At 33.7% G+C, this 23,352-nt stretch overlaps 1 protein-coding gene across 3 annotated transcripts in view; it reads right to left on the reverse strand.

Annotated features, from left to right (window-relative positions):
• The window catches only part of TECRL (trans-2,3-enoyl-CoA reductase like), a 115,470-nt gene that overhangs the window by 71,931 nt on the left and 20,187 nt on the right, over positions 1–23,352 (reverse strand). For all 3 annotated transcript variants that reach the window (XM_077848175.1, XM_077848173.1, XM_077848174.1), the window contains exon 2: positions 20,499–20,550. In XM_077848175.1, coding sequence (XP_077704301.1) covers positions 20,499–20,550 — 52 coding nt within the window. The remainder of the gene's footprint in view (positions 1–20,498; positions 20,551–23,352) is intronic.

A 23,352-nucleotide genomic window follows, 5' to 3' on the forward strand; every position in this document is an offset into this window, starting at 1 on the left:
AAGACCATGAACAGATAATTTCATATCAAACAGGAAAAAAATTAATTCACCAGTGATTCAATAAATTATTTTTTTCTCATACATCAATTATCAAAGCTTATGAACTTATTAATATCCAGTGCCGTTGAGGAAAGGGAAGAAAGATTCTGAAGTACTCTTTAAGTCTGTAAACTAGGAGAGAAAATTTGGCAATATACATTAGGATTTCAAATGAGCTTATTTTTTATAATAGCACTTTTTTCTGTTATTATTTTTACAAATACACCTAAGGAAGTTCACAAGCATGAATTATTCTGGTCAATATTTTGAGGCATGGTACATGTTAAATGTTCAATAAATATTTTCAGCATTCAACAAATATTGTTGAGTAGATAAGCATATTCCTTTATTATAGAATAATCAGAATGTGTATCCAGAAAATATGTATCACCCATCCAAGCAAAAGTATAATATATCTCTAGTGATGTAGATTAAGATATATTTACACAATAATATATCTATATGTCTATTTATTATTTTATTATAGGGCAAAGCTATTGTTATCTTGCAAAATAATCTCATTTATTGAATCTGATGCTCTGCCAACAAAGTACATGCATATCAAACAAAAAAATCATATATGAAAATGAGATATTTGTGGGGTGCCTGGGTGGCCAAGTCAGGTAAGCATCTATCTTCTGCTCGGATTATGATCCCAGGGAATCATGAGGAGCCTGCCTCTCCTTCTTCCTCTCACGCCATTCATTCTCTCTCTCTCTCACACACACATATTCACTCAAATAAATAAAATCTAAGAAAAAAAGAAAAGAAAATGAGACATTTACACACTAATATCTTCTGGGATTACAAAAAATATTGTGATACACTTTAGCACATCTGAATTTAACAATGAAATTATATTTTCAAAAGATTTGTAATTCAATCCAATTAACTTCAAATATGATCTATTTTTTGGAATATGACAAATGAAAGATAATTTTACCTAACTGGATAGATGGCAAAATATAAAGAATAATCTATTTTAGACATTTTCTTGCAATAATGAGATACAATTAATAAAGCATTTTAAAAGCTTATGTGCTTGATTTTGGATTGTTTACATAAAATTTCATTGTGATACATTCCGTGACTTTCTGAAAATTTCCTTAAGGAATAAAATCTCAAAAAAAGAGGACTACTGCTGCTACTACTATGTCTTAATAGATTCTTTGCTTTTTTATATTACCCATCAAACATTATATTTATAATCCTGCTAATGAGTGAAATTTAACCAAAAACAGCAGCAAAACAAAATTAAAAACAAAGAAAAGAAAAGAAAAAAAACTAAAAGAACATTTGCTTGTTCATTAAAGTTTGCAAGATGACCTTTGACTTCATACCAGTGGCTTTAGTGCCCTGTGTTTCTGGTTTTGTATATTTGAGAACATTCGTTTATACAGTATAATAACCAGTTCAGATATTTCACTGCCAAGGTATCTGATTCGTTTGGAATTTAAAGTTCCTCACACAAGGATGTCTGGATGGTTCAGGGGTTGAACATCTGCCTTCTGCCCAGGGCATGATCCTGGAGTCACAGGATCAAGTCCCGCTTTGGGCTCCCTGCATGGACCCAGCTTCTCTCTTTGCCTGTGTCTTTGTCTCTGTCTTTCATGAATAAATGAATAAAATCTTTAAAAAAATAAACAAATTTCCTCACACAGACACATATTCAAATATAAATTGGAAATCAATCATCTGCAAAACATAGACTATCTCTTCTAATATTTGGTGAATATATAATGTTCATGTTCAAATATTGCTATCCCAACTATTTTGATGTTTGGAAATTATAAAATACAATTATTTCATAATATCTGGCTTTGGGAATATCAGCATGTCATTAAGGATAAATAAAAACAGCTCTGACTTCTGACTTTCCACAGCGACACACAGGCTTAAACGTGCCATAATGAAAGACAAAACAATTTACAGACAGGATGATACCACATGCACTTTAAGAATTGTTCTAGTTATGACAGTTGTATTACATGAAGCCTGGAAAAATGGACATCCCTTCCAAACAATTTGGTCTTCTTAGATTCTGCAAACAATAATACATCACATAGGTAAATGGAATTTTTAAGACTTCTATATGAATTTCTGATGATATTAAGTATACAGTAATGTAAATTTGACCAGTATTTTAAAGTATACACAGTGAGAAGTGATCTATTTGCAATACCTGGTACATTAATATACCCCAGTATTTTATACTATGATTTGAACTGAAGCCACAAAGAAAATATTGGCTTAAATAAGAAAGTTAAGAGAGATCCTTATAGCAAGGGCCTTTTAGTCAGTTAAGAAGACAGAGAAAACAAAATCATATTATTCTATATATCATTAGCTGAATTTCATAATAGCAAACATTAATGAGGTACCGTAAGAAACCATGTTCTGAACAATAATATATCATTATACTTTGTGATTACATCATGCATGCATAGTATTATAGAATACATTTGATATGTAGTTTCTTTTCAAAATATCATTATTACAAAATGTTTGCAGCTTTTAATATCATGTGTGGATGATACATTCTTTAGTTCTCTTTTTTTTTCAAAAGTCTCAACTTGCCACCTTAAGAGCAAATTAATCATCAATCCCTCTAAAATTTCAAGATTAGAGAAGCAATTGTTTTTCAGCATTATTTTTTTCCTTTTTAGATTTGACATTTATTTTCATTGACATATATAAGATGTTGACTATTTTGAAATATACTCAAGAAAAAGAAAATTCAATTCCTTTTAAGAATCAAGAGAGCATCTGTGGCCATACAGAGTGACATTTACTAATATTAATGTAAAAAAATTAATTATTTTTAACTAATTAAGCTGTTATGGAAGGTCATTCAATTTGTGTGTATGCATGATGGTTGTGTGTATGCACATGTGTGTTTCTGTATGCTAAAAACTCTTTTTTTTTTTTTTTTTAATGACAGTCACACAGAGAGAGAGAGAGAGGCAGAGACACAGGCAGAGGGAGAAGCAGACTCCATGCACCGGGAGCCCGACGTGGGATTCGATCCCGGGTCTCCAGGATCGCGCCCTGGGCCAAAGGCGGGCGCCAAACCGCTGCACCACCCAGGGATCCCTGTATGCTAAAAACTCTTGATGGTTAGACTATGAATATGCATCTTTAGTACTGTCTAATACCTGATAATTTAATTCATCAGTATTTGTTGAATTAAGTTGAATTAAATAAGTTTTGCTACTCAAGTAGCAAAAAATTTTTTCTTAAAAAGATTGAAAATACAAAAGTATTAAAGTATTATTTTTCAAGATAATCATGTGGACACATATTCTGTGAAACAATTTCTTTTAATTACCAAATATTGTTTGGCTCCAAATTGTAATGATTCTTTCTTTACTGAAGAAAAAATAACAATATGTGGAAAAAATTGTTAAAATGTTGTAGAGAGGGATACCTGGGTGGCTTTGTGGTTAACATCTGCTTTTGGCTCAGGTCGTGATCCTGGGGTCCTGGGATTGAGTCCCTCATTGTGCTCCCCAAAGGGAGCCTGCTTCTCCCTCTGCCTATGTCTCTGCCTCTCATTCTCTATCTCTCATGATTAAATAAATAGAATCTTAAAAAAGTAAAAATAAAAATTAATGTATACAATATGTTAAATACACAGATATTTTGAAAATCCTGTTAAATTTTAAGTGGGATAAATATGATTCATAAAAATTCATTCTTTTCTTGAAATAATTTGCATAAGGCTCATCAAGGTTGCTGTTAAATAATAGATCTCTTTTGTTACTTCTAGCTCAGAGAGACCCATAAAATCTATTTTTTAATGTGTCAATTGGTACATTCATTAAAATTTCTTCAATGACCAGAACATCAATATTAACAGGATTTATTAACTTATCTCAATCTTGAAATCTACATGTAATATGAAAAATTTGGTGAGATTTCTGCCTACTAGTGAAGGGTCTTGCTGGACCATCGTGATGAGATTTCTAGAAGGGAAAGAGTCAATTCCCATAGATTTCACAAAACGTAACCTCAGCTATTGACCCAAGGCTGAATAACCTACCAAATAATTCCATATCTTTATCTAAATTACTTATAAGGTTCATAATTTTTGTTGCTGAAGAAACTATTAAAGAAAAAATGTTTACATCTAGAGTTAGGGTTGGAGAGCTTTTTTAGAAAAACATCCTGCCACTTCTTCCCTTGGTTACATTTATCATTTTTCTAGCACTTTCATGGAAATCAGGGAATTCTACAGCCTTGTCCAAGAGGCTCCTTTCAGATTGCCTAGAGAATACTCATTATTCTACACTATATGTCATAAATCCTTCTACTGTGATATCTTTGTTTTGAATTATTCTCCTTGAACCTTTCAAAGTTTAGCATTGTTTATATCCCCCTGGCCTTTTGGCAAAGAATTATATACATTTCAACTGTCACAATAAATTATGTATCCCTTCATGTGGCTGAAACTGCAATTGGTCTGCTAATTTCATTGTTCCTCTCTCTCCCTCTCTTCTCACCCTCTGCCTACCCCAGGCTCTTTCTGGAAACTTGAAGACAAGTAGTCCAATAGATTATGAACATTCCACTGAAAGTTTGTATGGTGTTGCTAACTAATAAATAACACATAGATCATGAGTAAAATGACTTGTTTCTTCTTTCAGAAACTTCTTTTATGACAGAATAACTGCACAAATTATACTTCAATTGATTATCCTTCACTTTTTACTTCGGTTCATATATTATTAATTCTTAGATCAGTCTCACAGGAGAAAATTCCATTGGCAATCTCAAACCATATTTATGTTAATTCCTCTTATTCATATTAACTGTTGTTTTTAATTTAACAGTCAATCTTACATGGTGCCATGTGATATTAGATAGGGATTTTAATTTTTATAACTAATTGTGAACTATGCTTAGACTTATAACAATATTATTCATTACATAATTTCTAAAGCTAACTTTCAAGTTGGTTCTCTATTTGCAAATGAGGACTACTGACAGCATTTCTGAAGTAAAATACACAAGTATTATGTGAATTTCTGCCTTAAAATAATTAAAAATATGACTCAGTAATATAGAGACAATGGAGGTTAGTGGTTCAAGTACAGATTACAGAGTCATTTTCCCTGAGTTTAAATTCCAACTCTGCCCCTTATTAGCTATGTGACTCTGGGAAAGTTATCTAATCTTTTTCAAATAATTTTATCCATAAAAATGGAAATTAAAATACTACTAGATGATCATAAAGTTATTTTTTAAATATTTTATGCACAGAAAATTCTTAGGATATTCATAACAAAGAGTAACTTTAATAAAAGTTAGCTATATTTATTTTCCTTATTATGAATGTTAATGTAAGGTAACTAGAGTAGGACATGAAAAGATATTTTTGTAAGGCACAATATTTGATAGTAACTACTCAACTTTGATGTCAGCTATAATCTTTCTATTTAAAAAATCAGAATATAATTAAGAAAAATCAGAGATTCTCATAGAGAACAAAAAGGCATTTATGTCTTGATAATTTAGTAAATTTTTAAAGATAGATTTTTACAAGTAATACAAAAGACATGAGCAAACATAGGGGGAAGGAACAGTGATACTCTGCCTAAGAGCCAATTTAAACTTAATAAACAATTTTTTAAAGTGATTCAAATATCCAAGAAATGAGTAAAAAGTGATGTTATAATCATTAGCAGAAAATTAAAATTAAAAAAAGAAATTCATTTGAAGGAGAAATAGGGGAATAGGGGTTATAAATATCAAGAGTCAGTTACGGGGAGAAAAATCTTATAGATTTTGGAAATGGATTTTCCAATAAAAATAGATTTCTGCAGCCTACAGACACTAATGAAAGCTAAGAGAGTTATGTTTTTGAGGAATGTTTGAAAAGCACAAGGATACTAATAATTAGAGACACCTAGATTTGAGGAAAGAAGAGAGAACAACAAGATAAATGTCACAAGGAAAGAGCTTCTCATCATATTCCTTGCCCTCAGGGTTTCCTCTAATTTTCCTTTTTATTTTTATTCTTTTTTAAAGATTTTATTTATTTATTTGAGAGAGAAAAAGCAAGAGACAGAGCACTAGCAGAGGGAGATGGGCAGAAGGAGAGGGAGAAGCAGACTCCTCGCTGATCAGGGAGCCTGATGTAGGGCTCGATCCCAGGACTCTGGGATCATGACTTAAGCAGAAGACAGATGCTTAACCAAGTGACTCATCCAGGTACCCCTCCTCCAGTGTTCTTAAACATAACTGGTTATCAATTTTGACATATATGTTACTAGTCCATACAAAATTGATGAGTAGAAAAGTTCCTTGGAATACCATTCTAATTTCATGGTGATAATATTTCTGATTTTTTTTTTTTTTTTTTTTTTTTTGGCTGTAAGATTCTATGTTGAGTTTTGGACCCAATTCCAACTTGTGCTGGAGGGAAGGAGTGTGTCCCCTCCACCAATAACCTGGGCTTGGGATACCATCATGGTGTCCTACAATTTAACTAAATTCTGACACTATCTACCTGGAGGTACCAACAGATACCACAGGTTAAGAGTTCAGTCCTATAAGACTGCCTTTTCATTCCTTCAGAAACCAGTTGCAAGTTCAGGTTGTCACCTCTGCTTCTGACTGTCATAAAACAAAGTTTTCCACAAACCTTTCCTCGGGTGTCATTAATTTGCTGGAGCTGCTAACAGAATTCAGAAAAATATTTCACTTAGAAGATATCCAGTTTATTATGAAAGGATAACTGAGGAATAGTCAGGGAAGAGATGCATACAGAGGGGATGGGGAAATGCCTCAGAGCTTCAATGATTTCTCCCAGGAAACTGCATTCCCTGATTCTGCACATGTCCTCCAGAACCTCTTGGAATCCAGTCCTCTTGGCTGTTGACAATTGATTCAAACTTTAGATCCATTCCCCTCCCCATAGGCCTGGAGGTGAGATCAGAAGTTCCAAACCTCCTGGCAACAACCCCTATTCCTAGGTGTAGTCTGCAATTTACCTCATGAACATTACATAAAACACCTTTATTGTTTTCATTACTTAAGATATTCTCAGGGTTTTAGGAGCTTTGTGCCAGAAATGGATGAAAACCAAATGCATATTTCTTATTATAAATCAAAACATTGCAGCATACAAATTTATTTTGATAATTTAAAAATAAATATGATCTAGAAACAATCAAAAGCATTTACTACTTAAAATTTTCTAAAATTTTTTTAACATTAGTCTCAAATAAGGATCCAAAATATTTATGATGAACTTTCTAGAAAGAAACTATTCAAGTGTATAGTACAAATGTTCATATTAATCAAAATCTCATGTGATTAATCTTGTCAGTTAAGTACAAGCTTTGATATAAGCTTTGGAAATATAAGTTTTGATATAAGCTCAAAAATATTTAGTAAATGTTATGTGATTTGTTACTACATAAAGATTGAATTTGAGATGCCTGGATGGCTCAGCAATGTGAGGATCTGGCTGGGGGTGTGATCGTGGGTTCCTGGGACCAAGTTCCTAATGGGGCTCCCACTTAGGGAGCAAACTTCTTCCTCTGCTTATGTCTCTCCCTCTCTGTGTCACTCATGAATAAATAAATACAATATTTTTAAATATTGAATTGCATTCAATATTCTTCAAATATCCATTGGATTTTATCTCTCATCCAACTTCAAAATGTGGTCTTGTCAATGCAAAATGAACAAACCTTTTAGGGTCTCTAAACATAGAGGGTTAAAAAAAATAGAGTAGAAATAAATGATATAGAAACAAACATATTAGTAGAACAGATCAACAAAATAAGAGCTGATTCTTCAAAAGAATTAATAAAGCTGACAAACCACTAGCCTGGCTTATCAAAAAGAAAAGAGAAAGGACTCAAATAAATAAGTCACAAATGGAAGAAGAAAGAGCATAACCAACACCACAGAAACACAAACAATTATGAGAATATTATGAAATTTATATGCCAATAAACTGGGCAATCTGAAAGAGACAGACAAATTACTAGAAACATACAAACTACTAAAACTATAACAGGAAGAAATAGAAAATTTGAAGAGACTCATAACCAAAAAAGAAATGGAATAAATAATTAAAAATCTCTCAACAAACAAAAGTCCTGGGCTAGATGGGTTCCCAGGGAAAATTCTACAAGACATTTACAGAAGGGACTATATCTATTCTTCTTACACTGTTCTAAAAAATAGAATTGGAAGGAAAATATCCAAACTCCTTCTATGAGGCCAGCATTTCCTTGATTCCAAAACCAGACAAAGACCACACTAAGAAGGAGAATTATAGGCCAATAACCCTGATGAACATGGATGCAAAAATTCTCAATAAGATATTAACAAATCAAATTCAACAGTACATTAAAATAATTATTCACCATAATTAAGCGGGGCTTATTCCTGGGCTGCAGTGGTGGTTCCATAATTGCAAATCAATCAACATGATACACTACATTAATAAAAGAAAGGCTAAGAACCATATGATCCAAAGCATTTGACAAAATACAGCATCCATTCTTGGTAAAGACCCTCAACAAAGTAGAGAGAGTTGGAACATATGTAAATATCATGAAGGGCATATATGAAAGACCCACAGCTAATATCATCCTCAAAACTGAGAAATTTTCCCCTTGTCAGGAACAAGACAGGGCTGTCTACTCTCACCATTATACTTACCACAGTACTAGAAGTCTTAGCTTCACCATTCAGACAACAAAAAGAAAGAAGCATCCGAATCAGCAAGGAAGAAGTCAAACTTTTACTATTTGTAGAGGACATGATATTCTATATAGAACACCTGAAAGACTCCACCAAAAAACTGCTAGAACTAACACATGAATTCAGCAAAGTCACAGGATATAAAATCAATGTACAGAAATCTTTTGCATTTCTATACACTAGTAATGAAGAAAAAAGAAAAAGAAAGAAAGAAAGAAGAAAGAAAGGAAGGAAGGAAGGAAGGAAGGAAGGAAGGAAGGAAGGAAGAAAGAAAGAAAGAAAGAAAGAAAGAAAGAAAGAAAGAAAGAAAGAGAAAGAAAGAAAGAAAGAAAGAAAGAAAGAAAGAAAGAAAGAAAGAAAGAAAGAAAGAAGAAAGGAAGGAAGGAAGGAAGGAAGGAAGGAAGGAAGGAAGGAAGGAAGAAAGAAAGAAAGAAAGAAAGAAAGAAAGAAAGAAAGAAAGAAAAAGAAAGAAAGAAAGAAAGAAAGAAAGAAAGAAAGAAAAGAAAGAAATGAAGGAAGGAATTGATTCCATTTTGAATTGAACCAAAGTCCATAAGATACTTATGAATAAACCTAACAAAAGGGCAAAAGATCTCTACTCTGGAAACTAAAGAATACTTACGAAAGTAATTGAAGAGGACAAAAAGAAATGGAAAAACATTCCATGCTCATGGATTGGAAAAACAAATATTGTTAAAATGCCTATACTACCCAAAGCAATCTACACATTAAAGGAATCTCTTTCAAAATAACAACAGTAATTTTCACAGAGCTGGAACAAACAATCCTAAAATTTGTATGGAACCACAAAAGACCCTGAATAGTCAAAGCAATCCTGAAAAAGCAAAGCAAAGCTGGAGGCATCACAGTTCTGGACTTCAAGTTATATTACAAAGCTGTGATCATCATAGGGGATCTTTGGGTGGCTCCATAGTTTAGCATCTGCTTTTGGCCCAGGGTGTGATCCTGGAGTCCCAGGATCAAGTCCCACATCAGGCTCCCTCAATGGACCTACTTCTCCCTCTGCCTGTGTCTCTGCCTCTCTCTCTTTCTCTGTGTTTCTCATGAATAAATAAATAAAATCTTAAAAAACGAAGCTGTGATCATCAAGACAATGTGGTACTGGCACAAACACAGACACATAGTCAATGGAACAGAATAGAGAACCCAGAAATAACCCACCTATATGGTTCAACTATCTTCAACAAATCAGGAAAGAATACCCAATGGGAAAAAAAACCAGTCTCTTTAACAAATGGTCTTGGAAAAGCTGGACAGCCACATGTAGAAGAATGAAACTGGACCACTTTCTTGTAACATACACAAAAATAAATTAAAAACTGACTAAAGACCTAAATGTGAGAAAGGAAACCAACAAAATCCTAGAGGAAAACACAGGCAGCAGCCCCTATGACCTCGGCTGGAGCAACTTCTTACTAGATACATCTCTGGAGGAAAGACAAATGAGAGCAAAAGTGAACCACTTCATCAAAATTAAAAGCTCTGCACAACAGACAAAACAATCAACAGAACTAAAAGGCAACATATGGAATGGGAGAAGATATTTGCCTATGATAATCTGATAAAGGATTATTATCCAAAATCTATAGTTCACCAAACTCAACACCCCAAAAAATAATAATCCAGTTAGGAAATGGGCAGAAGATATGAATAGACATTTTTCCAAAGAAGACATCCAGATGCCTAACAGACACATGAAAAGATGCTCAACATCACTAATCATCAGGGAAATACAAATCAAAACCATGATGAGATACCATCTCACACCTGTCAGAATGACTAAAATTAACACAAGAAACAACAGGTGTTGGTGAGGATTTGGAGAAATGTGAATGCTCGTACACTGTAGGTGGGAATGCAAACTGGTGTAGACACTCTGGAAAACAGTATGGAGTTTCCTCAAAAAACTAAAAAAAGAACTACCCTTTGACCCAGCTATTGCACTTCTAGGTAATTACTCAATGGATACAAAATACCGATTTGTAGACGTACATGCACACTGATGTTTATAGCATCATTATCGACAATAGCCAAACTATGGAAAGAGCCCAAATATCCACAGAGTGGGCTAGAGAAGATGTGATGCACACACATACACACAGTCCCCACAAAGGAATATTACTCAGCCCTAAAAAAAGAATGAAATGTTTCCATTTGCAATAATATGGATAGAGCTAGGGTGTAATATGCCAAGTGAACTAAGTCAGTCAGAAAAAGACAAATACCATATTATTTCACTCATATGTGGAATTTAAGAAGCAAAATAGAAGAATAGAGAGAGGAGAAACAAACCCTAAGAGACTAAATGATACAGAACAAACTGAAGATTAATGGATGGGCTAGATGAGTGATGAGTATTAAGGAGAGAACTTTTTTTTTTTTTTTAATATATATTTTTTTTAATTTTTATTTATTTATGATAGTCACAGAGAGAGAGAGAGAGAGAGGCAGAGACACAGGCAGAGGGAGAAACAGGCTCCATGCACCGGGAGCCTGATGTGGGATTCGATCCCGGGTCTCCAGGATCGCGCCCTGGGCCAAAGGCAGGCGCCAAACCGCTGCGCCACCCAGGGATCCCAAGGAGAGAACTTTTTCAAAAAATTTATTTGAGAGAGTGAGTGAAAGCAAGAGAGACAGAGAGAGAGAGAGAGAGAGAGAGAGCATGAGCAAGGGGGAGGAGGGAGGTGCAGAGGGAGATGGAGAAAGAGTGGGAGAAGCAAACTTCCCCCTGAGCAGGGAGCCCAATGTGGGACCCCAGGACCCTGGGATCATAGACTGAGCCAAAGACAGACGCTTAACTCTCTGAGCAACCCAGGAACCCTTAAGGAGGGCACTTTTGATGAGCACTGGATTTAGTATGTAGGTGATGAATCACTGAATTCCACTCCTGAAGTCAATATTGCATAATATGATCACTAATTAGAATACAAGTAAAATTTTTAGAAAGATAAATATATATATACATATTATAAATAACTCAAAAAAAATTTTTTTAAAAAAGACAGTTTTATATGAGCCTAAGTTAAGATAGCTGCCTGGAAATATGGTTTTCATATGGAAGAAAATGCTCTGGAGAATGAAGAGTATTTGCAGTTTTATATACTTTGTACTTTTTGTAAAAGCTTAAAAGCTTATAGATTAGCATATAGGCAGGAATCACATATTTTAGTGACATGGAACGCAGGGAGTGGGAGCATTGATATCTTAAGGGCAAGATGGTTTCCTTTAGGCTACTCATTTACAATGTACGCTTGGTAGGCCATTAATCAGCCTTTTGGTTTAAATGAAGTTTATATACACTCCTGTTAACTTGGAAAGAAATCTAAAATGGTTTCCCCCTTGTATATCAGATCTTCAGAGAGTTTTTCTCTCAACCATTTTAATTATAATTATGGTCTTTACCTCCACCAAATAATCACAGAAGTTATCATTCACAATAAGGGGTTGATGGCTCATTTATTTTTCGAGATTACACATGACATTTTAATAGCATTCAGAGTACCTTATCTTGTTGTTGTTGCAAATCACCTTTAGCTACAAAACCAGTAATATTTTTTAAGGATTTGAAGAAACAGTGTTTTTTTTTAAAACTATTTAGATGAAATCCTACCTTTATACAACTTTAAAGAGCAATAGTATTGTCTAATCTCAGCTTTAGATTCCCTGACTTCTTTCCTAAGACAAATAATAGCACAGTTTTGAAAGAATATATCCACTGAGCTTTCCTTTAAAAAATCTTTCAATTCTTTTTATAAATATATCTTCTATTTTATCCAGCTTCTAAGGAGATCTAGACTATATTTTATAAATATATCTTCTATTTTATCCAGCTTCTAAGGAGATCTAGACTATAGGAAATTAAATATATTTGAGTATGATAAAGCATAACAAAATAACATAACATTCAGGCAAAATTTTTCCACTGTAATTTACTTGTTATTCTGGCAAACATTTTGATTGTTGAATGATTAAATCCACAAAATGGAATAGAACATTACAAATTTAAATTAATATATACAGTTGGCTGTGGCTTTTTATAAGTTCTATTATGTTCTAAAACTATTAGGAACTATTCTAATAAAGTCATATAGTACCCAAAGATGGAAATAAATTAAATTTTAAATAAATCATGAAATAGTTGTTGAATTGAGTAGTGTGAAATAATGTACTCAGCTTAAATATATAAGAGTTGTTGTTGTTGAACATGGAGGGTTTTTTTTTTTTTTCTTTTTAGTTCCTTGAACTCTTAGAACTCATTCACATAGTTTTAGTCAGAGTGTCACCTGGACTCATATGAGTCTTAATTTTTTGGCTCAGCTCTAATAGCAAGATTTCCTTCTTTTGCACAACCTTTGTGAGAAAATGGGAGTAAATAGAGCATGACCTATAGGGATGTAAGCAGGATGGTCACTGACACTCTCTAAGAGAGGCTTTAGGATACAAATAGGAGCGGTCATCACAAGTGTGAATAAAGATGTGTGTGGAGGTCTGGAAAGATCAGGGGAGTATTGCAGCTGAGGCATTTCAGAAAATCTTGGTCCATTAAATGAGAAGAAAAAGAGATGAAAGTATATGTGTGTGCATATATATATAAAGTTTTATTAGAATCTTTTTCATGAAACCATTGTTCTTTCCCTCTTAACAGCTAATATTTTAATTGTGATTTCCTTTCCATTCTATTTCTTCACCAGTCTGAGTGTCATGGTATCACCAGCACAATCTAAAAGATGATTCATAACAGAGCAGAACTAAAAAATTATAAACCCTGGAAAAGGATAAGAAAACTATTTTACAGGGCAAGAAAAATCACAGTAAATAAAGCTTTAAAATGGAACTACGAAAAATGCAAAGCTGACACAAAGTCAGGAAAATAGGGAGACCAGAAATCAAGATCAATCACAATACCTAAGAGAACAAAGAATAGAGATAAAAGACATAAAGAGAACTCTCCCCCAGTAAATCCAGTCCTCTGATGACTTTGTTTCTTTCTTTACAGGATTAACAATTCTTATTATAACTGCAGGGCCTGAAAATAAAGTGTCAGAAGTGTCCTAATAAAAAATTTATTCTGTCTCAGAAAATAAAGAAGTAAATTTATAAAAATCTAACAAGTATAGTTATATATATAAGAATATTATTATTTGAGTATATTTATGAAAATCAATAAAGAATTCAATATTATTGGGTTTTAAATATGCTAAATATAAATTTTAAGGTAATCAACACATAACTTTGTTTTGTTTCATTTTAACATTGTAAAATTATTAGTGTTACCAATAATTCTTTGCTTGCCTTTATTATTTGATAGATACATTCAACATAATCTCCAATTTAATTGACTTACTGGTAATTAACTGTAACTTGATACAGCAAAAAATGTTTTTGTGCTTTGAAAAGCTTGAAGATCAGTAAGTTTTTGAAATAATGTATAATGAATTTGAATTGCCTTGATATTATACTTCTTTTTTATTGAAGTATAATTGACACATAATATATTATTTTCAGGTGTCCAACATAGTGATTCAGTACCTATATATATTATGAAATGATCACCACTATATGTAAATTTACCATGTGTCACCATACAACATTTTTATAACATTGACTGTATTTCCTATGCTATACACCATATCCCCATGTGTTTATTTCATAAACGGAGGCCTACGCTTAATCTCTTTCCCCTATTTTCTTCATCTCCCTACTCCCCCCCACCCTCTGGCAATCAAATGGTCCTTAAAAGAAAGCTGGGGTAGCAATCCTCATATCAGATAAATTATAGTTTATCCCAAAGACTGTGTAAGAGATGAAGAGGGAGACTGTATCACACTTAAAAGATCTATCCAACAAGAAGACCTAACAATCATCAATATTTATGCCCCTACTGTGGGAGCTGCCAAGTATATCAATTAATAACCAAAGTAAAGACATACTTAGATAATAATACACTAATACAGGGAGACTTCAACATGGCACTTTCTGTGAATGACAGATTTCTAAGCACAACATCTCCAGAGAAACAAGGGCCTTAAATGATACACTGGACCAGATGGATTTCAAAGATATATACAGAACTTTCCATCCTAATGCACCTGAATATACATTCTTCTCAAGGCCACATGGAACTTTCTCCAGAATAGACCACATACTGGGTTACAATCAGGTTTCAACTGATACCAAAAGATTGGGATTGTCCCCTGCATATTTTCAGACCACAATGCTTTGAAAGTAGACCTCAATCAGAGGAAGAAATTTGGAAGAAACTCAAACATGTGGAGGTTAAAGAGCATCCTGCTGAAATATGAAAGGGTCAACCAGGAAATTAGAGAAGAATTTAAAAAAAAACATGGAAACTAATGAAGATGAAGATACAAGTGTTCAAAATCTTTGGGATACAGCATAAGCAGTCCTGAGAGGGAAATACATCACAATACAAGCATCCCTCAAAAATTGGAAAAAAAAACTCATATACACAAGCTAACCTTGCATCTAAAGGAACTGGAGAAAGAACAGCAAATACAACCTACACCAGCAGATGAGAATTAATGAAGATTCGAGCAGAACTAATGAAATGGAGACCAGAAGAACTGTAGAACATATTAAACAAACAAACAAACAAACAAACAAACAAACAAACAGGATTTGGATATTTGAAAGAATAAGATAGATAAACCATTAGCCAGCCTTAGTAAAAACAAAGAGAAAAGACTCAAATTAATAAAATCATGAATGAAAAAGGAGAGATCACAACCAATACCAAGGAAATACAAACAATTTTAAAAACATAATATGAGCAGCTATATGCCAATAAATTAAGCAACTAGAAGAAATGGACACATTTCTGGAAAACCACAAACTACCAAAATTGGAACAGAAAGAAGTCAAAAACTTGAACAGGCCAATAACCAAGGAGGAAATTGAAGCAGTCATCCAAAACCTCCCAAGACACAAAAGTCCAGGGCCAGATGGCTTCTCAGGGGAATTCTATCAAACGTTTAAAGGAAAAACAATACCTATTCTACTAAAGCTGTTCCGAAAGATAGAAAGGGATGGAGTACTTCCAAACTTGTTCTATGAGGCCAGCATCACCTTAATTCCAAAACTAGACAAAGACCCCACCAAAAAGGAGAATTATAGACCAATATCTCTGATGAACACAGATGCAAAAATTCTCAAGAAGATACTAGCCAAAGGATCCAACAGTACATTAAGTAGAGTATTCACCATAACCAAGTAGGATTTATCCCCAGGATGCAAGGCTGGTTCAACACTTGTAAAGCAATCAATGTGATAGATCATATCAACAAGAGAAAAAAACAGAACCTTATGATCCTCTCAATAGATGCAAAGAACACATTTGACAAAATGCAGCATCCATTCCTGATCACAACTCTTCAGAGTGTAGGGATAGAGGGAACATTCCTCAGCATCTTAAAAGCCATCTACAAAAAGCCCACAACAAGTATCATTCTCAATGGGGAAACACTGGGAGCCTATCCCCTAAGATCAGGAACACGACAGGGAGGTTCTGTCTCACCACTGCTTTCAATAGAGTACTAGAATCCCTAGCCTCAGCAATCAGGCAACAAGAAGAAATAAAAGGCATCCAAATTGGCAAAGAAGAAGTCAAACTCTCCGTCTTTGCAGATGACATGATACTGTATGTAGAAAACCCAAAAGACTCCACCCCAAGATTGCTAGAACTCATACAGCAATTTAGCAGTGTGGCAGGATACAAAATTAATGCTCAGAAATCAGCTGTCCTACACAGCTGTGATCATCAAGACAATATGGTACTGGCACAAAAACAGACACATAGATCAATGGAACAAAATAGAGAACCCAGAAATGGCACCTCAACTCTATGGTCAACTAATATTCAGCGAAGCAGGAAAGACTATCCCCTGGCAAAAGGACAGTCTCTTCAGTAAATGGTGCTGGAAAAATTGGACAGCCAGGTGCAGAAGAATGAAACTAGACCATTCTCTTACACCATAGACAAAAATAAACTCAAAATGGATGAAAGACCTAAATGTGAGACAAGAATCCATCAAAATCCTAGAGAAGAACACAGGCAATACCCTTTATGAACTTGGCCACAACAACTTCTTGCAAGATACATCCACGAAGGCAAGGGAAACAAAAGCAAAAATGAATTACTGGGACTTAATCAAGATAAAAGCTTCCGCACAGCAAAAGAAACAGTCAACAGAACTAAAAGACGACCTACAGAATGGGAGAAGATATTTGCAAATGACATATCAGATAAAGGGCTAGTTTCCAAGATCTATAAAGAACTTATTAAACTCAACACCAAAGAAACAAACAATCCAATCATGAAATGGGCAAAAGACATGAACAGAAATTTCACAGAGGAAGACACAGACATGGCCAACAAACACATGAGAAAATCTTCCCCATCACTTGCCATCAGCGAAATACAAATCAAAACCACAATGAGATACCACCTCACACCAGTGAGAATGGGGAAAATTAACAAGGCAGGAAACAACACATGTTGGAGAGGATGTGGAGAAAGGGGAACCCTCTTGCACTGTTGGTGGGAATGTGAACTGGTGCAGCCACTCTGGAAAACTGTGTGGAGGTTCCTCCAAGAGTTAAAAATAGAGCTGCCCTAGACCCAGCAATTGCACTGCTGGGGATTTACCCCAAAAATACAGATGCAGTGAAATGGCAGGATACCTGCACCCCGATGTTTCTAGCAGCAATGTCCACAATAGCCAAACTGTGGAAGGAGCCTCGGTGTCCATCGAAAGATGAATGGATAAAGAAGCTGTGGTCTATGTATACAATGGAATATTACTCAGCCATTAGAAATGACAAATATGCACCTTTTGCTTCAACGTGGAAGGAACTGGAGGGTATTATGCTGAGTGAAATAAATCATTCAGAGAAGCACAAACATTATATGGTCTCATTCCTTTGGGAATATAAAATTAGTGAAAGGGAATAAAGCAGAAAAGAGAGAGAAATTAGTGGGAAATATCAGTGAAGGTGACAGAACATGAGAAACACCTAACTCTGGGAAATGAACAAGGGATAGGGGAAGGGGAGTTGGGTGGTGGGATGGGGTGACTGGGTGACGGGAACTGAGGGGGGCACTTGACGGGATGAGCACTGGGCGTTATGCTAGATGTTGGCAAATTGAACTCCAATAAAATTTTTTAAAAATGCTCTGATGAACATAGGGGTGCATTTATCTTTCTGAATTAGTGTTTTTATTTCATTTGATTAATTACCCACAAGAGGAATTGTTGGATCATATAGTAGTTCTATTTTTATATTTTACAGATCTTCCATGCTGTTTTCCACAGTGGCTGAACCAATTTACATTCCTACCAACAGTGCACAAGTATTCCCTTTTCCCCACATCCTCATCAGCACTTTTTATTTCTTGTCTTTTTGAGAATAACCATTCTGAAACATGTGAGGTGATTTCTTATTGTATTGATTTTCATTTCCTTCATAATTAGTGATGTTGAGCATTTTTTTGTGTTAGGCACATAAAAAGTGGTATGATAATTCCAGAAATACCTGAATATTATTTTGTAAGTAATGGGATATTAGCACTAATTTTTAAAAAGTGCAAAGGTCATAACTTACATAAAGTTGTTAAAGAGTAGAACTGTGCTCAGGAAAACGAATACAATGATAGTCATCAAGAAATTATTAGGTCTAAAAAAAAAGAAATCCTTAAGTCTTGATATAGCTTTTAAAACTAATCATATTATTGTAAAACATTTTTAAAGGATTTTATTTATTTGTTTGTTTGTCTATAGAGCATAAGGGGCAGAAGGAGAGGGAGAGAGAGAAACTCAAGTAAGATCCACACTAAGCACGGAGCCCAAATTGGGGCTGAATTCTACAACCCTGAGATCATGACCTGAGCAGAAACCAACAGTCCAATGTTCAACCAACTGAGCCACCCAGGTGTCCCAGTTGTATTTTTAATTATCCAGTTCAGAAACTGGGCATTTCTAATATTTTCTGTAAGCTTCTTAATTTCACTTATTACAAGAATAGGCTCTAGACTACATAAATACAGAACTTCTGGCTCAAAAAATTTTAAGATTTCTTGTTATGTATGTCTCTATATATTACAAACCATCATAAAAGCAGTCATACACTTACACATCAAGATAATTACACATTTTTTCTATACATGCATTGGCCTTTGATTCTTTTCTTCATCTCCAGACAATAATAAAAATCATATATTTATTATGTTGTCATTATTAAAGACAATCATTTTCTTTCAACTTTCTACTCTCTAGTTAAAATAGTATTTTCATATGTCTTCTCACTTATTACTACAATCTACACTTTCTGAAACCACCTCATTACATAAGTTTAAACCAAGCCTTTCCAAAGATGACAACTCAATTATTAGTTTGAGATCCATATTTTATGCAAAGATAGGAATAACTCAAAACAAATGCATTAGTATGCAAATAAACTGGAAATACTTATGTAAATAATCAGGATAACATGGTTATCACATAGGTAATGTGATGAGGCACAAATTTTGAGCCTGAAAAAATTTTCCGTAACTTAGAAAGACTGGCATAAATACACAGGGAATTTTATTTTCATGCCAGAAGTTAGAGAACAAATTTCATGACAGATCTCTATGCCTGTTTTGTTCTCTTTTCCTTCCATAATCCCTTTCTGATTCATTTCTGCATATCCAAACCTACATGTCTTTGTGGGAAATATTAGAACTTACCTTTTGAAGAATGTTTAACAGGTTAAGCATATTTTAAATAATTCTACCCCGTATTGTATATACCATTAAAAACTCTACCTATTTTAAGGTATTTTTAAACAGTTTGATGCATGAAATTGTGAGAAGATTTTTCAGAAAAAATATTGTTCAACTAAATACAAGAGATTGAAAACACTCACTAGCAAAAACCATACATTATAACAACACCAACAATGAACTCTAAAGTAAACTAGGGATCCTGAAAAATAATGATTCGTCAATATAGGTTCATGGACTGTAACAAGTGTACTATGATGTGAAATGTTGGTGAAAGATTCTGTGCATGTGTGAGGGCAGAATGTAAAAACTCTGTGTACTTTCTGCTTAGTTTTCCTATGAATGTAAAACTGCTTTAAAATTAAAGTCTACAAAAAAAAAATGTTTCCTAGTAATTATAAACATTTTCATCATGTTTAAGTTATGAATAAATTTTATTGGAAAGTTGTAAAAATAAAAATCTAATTTAAACAGACCTCATATAAATATTTGTAAGTTAGTAATAATGAGACCTCTTAATGAGATAAATGTAGCTATTAATAAAATTAAATAGTACAGTTTTAATTTACTATGTAAAGAATTCCTATGTGAAAGAAATTTGACTAGTATAAATACATGGAGTAAAACTTTTGCTTAGTATTTTGCTTACATAGGAATACTTTGTACCAATTAATTCCTCATAAATAAAACGTTTCCTGTTATAATAAAAATGTCCAAAAATGAAGGAGAAAATAATTTTGTGAAAACACTAAGATTATTTTGGATGAGAGAGTTAGATATGGAAATATTCACAGTCAAGAGGGGTATACCATATTATTTCTGAGTTTCTTGTAAAAATACCGTTTCCATACACTCTTTCCCTCATTATATTGAACTTATTCTTACAGAAAAAATTGAATCATAACATAAATTCTAAATTATACATAAAACTTACATGCTTTATGGAATTTTTGTTTAACATCATGAATAGTAGATGTTTGCACCACCTAAGAAAGAAAAGAAAACATATAGAGAGAATTATTTTAAAAAGTATTTGTTTGCTATATATCTAAAAAGAAAATATAGTTTTAAAAATTATAAAATTATTATGATTTAGCCACTGTGTTCTGTTTGACTATTTAATCATTACTGCTTTGACAACCTTGAAGTATTGCATCAATATCTTTTCTTTAAAATTTTATTTTTGTTTGTAGCAGTAATGGTGTTATATGAGTTTATCTAAATGTTCATCTCTAAAATATATTTTTGAATGTTATTTTCCCATTATATTCAATGATGAGACTATCAATTAAAATATGACCAAATATACAAGATAGACAGAAGGTAAAAGAGTTTATAGTAGAGGAGCTTCAGTATATGAAACTGATTTACATGGGCAAAAGAGGTTAATGTTTACTTCAAAATATCATCAGAAAAAAAATAGCCTATCCAACTTCTCCTTATTTATGTTATTAAAAATGTCATCCAAAATGCTATAGGTCAATCAAAATTCAAGTTAGATGTATTAAATAAATAATTGGATATTTTATTATTACTATTTATTCATGTTAGATACATGGTTTCATCAGAATTGCAAAATGTATGAGGATAAGAGTTTTATTTAAATACTTCAAACCATCACATTTTTTTTAACCTTCTGCCTTTGATCATATCAAACTTGCAAACTGAAATTTTTCCCCACTGTGTTGCCTTTCATTGGCTTATGAAAAAACCGACAATACTTCAAAGTCTATAGAAAAGGACATATTCATTCCCATACAAATATATTTATTTTCTCTAAACACATATAGAATATTATGTTCATGATTTATTGTGTTGATACACTAAAATCTTATAGCTATTTTGGGAGAGTGAAGTGAAAAATAAAAGTGTGCCATGGACAGCACCTAATAATACCCCAAGCAGTTCATATTAACATTATTATATTAAATATTTAATTATATATTAAAAGTATAACAATGAATGCATTTATTTTACCATATTTTACTCTGATTAGTAGATCTATAATAGGATATGCTACAGTATTCATAATTTTTTTTCTGATTTCTTCTATGGATATAGTTTACTAAGTAAGAAAGTTCTAAGACTTAAGCACTGAATGATGATGTCAATTCCCATGTGAGTAGTGCAGTAAATAACAAAAGGAGCTTAAAGAATTGGTATGAAAATTTCAAATATTTATAACATTGCTCTTGTTTGGAAGATGTTAGAAAACATTTGTAAAACAGTTTTTAGAGAAGGCAATATATATTTAAATACTTGAACGTATATTTCATTTTAGTATTGATAATTTAACTTTTATATTTTTTTATTTATTATTTTTTTTTGCAAGGAATCTATTGTTTATTGGTGTTCAATTTACTAACATACAGAATAACCCCCAGTGCCCGTCACCCATTCACTCCCACCCCCCGCCCTCCTCCCCTTCCACCACCCCTAGTTCGTTTCCCAGAGTTAGCAGTCTTTACGTTCTGTCTCCCTTTCTGATATTTCCCACATATTTCTTCTCCCTTCCCTTATATTCCCTTTCACTATTATTTATATTCCCCAAATGAATGAGAACATATAATGTTTGTCCTTCTCCGACTGACTTACTTCACTCAGCATAATACCCTCCAGTTCCATCCACGTTGAAGCAAATGGTGGGTATTTGTCATTTCTAATAGCTGAGTAATATTCCATTGTATACATAAACCACATCTTCTTTATCCATTCATCTTTCGTTGGACACCGAGGCTCCTTCCACAGTTTGGCTATCGTGGCCATTGCTGCTATAAACATCGGGGTGCAGGTGTCCCGGCGTTTCATTGCATCTGTATCTTTGGGGTAAATCCCCAACAGTGCAATTGCTGGGTCGTAGGGCAGGTATATTTTTAACTGTTTGAGGAACCTCCACACAGTTTTCCAGAGTGGCTGCACCAGTTCACATTCCCACCAACAGTGTAAGAGGGTTCCCTTTTCACCACATCCTCTCCAACATTTGTTGTTTCCTGCCTTGTTAATTTTCCCCATTCTCACTGGTGTGAGGTGGTATCTCATTGTGGTTTTGATTTGTATTTCCCTGATGGCAAGTGATGCAGAGCATTTTCTCATATGCATGTTGGCCATGTCTATGTCTTCCTCTGTGAGATTTCTGTTCATGTCTTTTGCCCATTTCATGATTGGATTGTTTGTTTCTTTGGTGTTGAGTTTAATAAGTTCTTTATAGGTCTTGGAAACTAGCCCTTTATCTGATATGTCATTTGCAAATATCTTCTCCCATTCTGTAGGTTGTCTTTGAGTTTTGTTGACTGTATCCTTTGCTGTGCAAAAGCTTCTTATCTGGATGAAGTCCCAATAGTTCATTTTTGCTTTTGTTTCTTTTGCCTTCGTGGATGTATCTTGCAAGAAGTTACTATGGCCGAGTTCAAAAAGGGTGTTGCCTGTGTTCTTCTCTAGGATTTTGATGGAATCTTGTCTCACATTTAGATCTTTCATCCATTTTGAGTTTATCTTTGTGTATGGTGAAAGAGAGTGGTCTAGGATCCAACAGTACATTAAGAAAATTATTCACCATGACCAAGTAGGATTTATCCCTGGGACACAAGGCTGGTTCAACACCCGTAAAACAATCAATGTGATTCATCATATCAGCAAGAGAAAAACCAAGAACCATATGATCCTCTCATTGGATGCAGAGAAAGCATTTGACAAAATACAGCATCCATTCCTGATCAAAACTCTTCAGAATGTAGGGATAGAGGGAACATTCCTCTACATCTTAAAAGCCATCTATGAAAAGCCCACAG

This window comes from Canis aureus, chromosome 14, assembly GCF_053574225.1.
Source record: "Canis aureus isolate CA01 chromosome 14, VMU_Caureus_v.1.0, whole genome shotgun sequence".
Taxonomy (NCBI): Eukaryota; Metazoa; Chordata; class Mammalia; order Carnivora; family Canidae; genus Canis; species Canis aureus.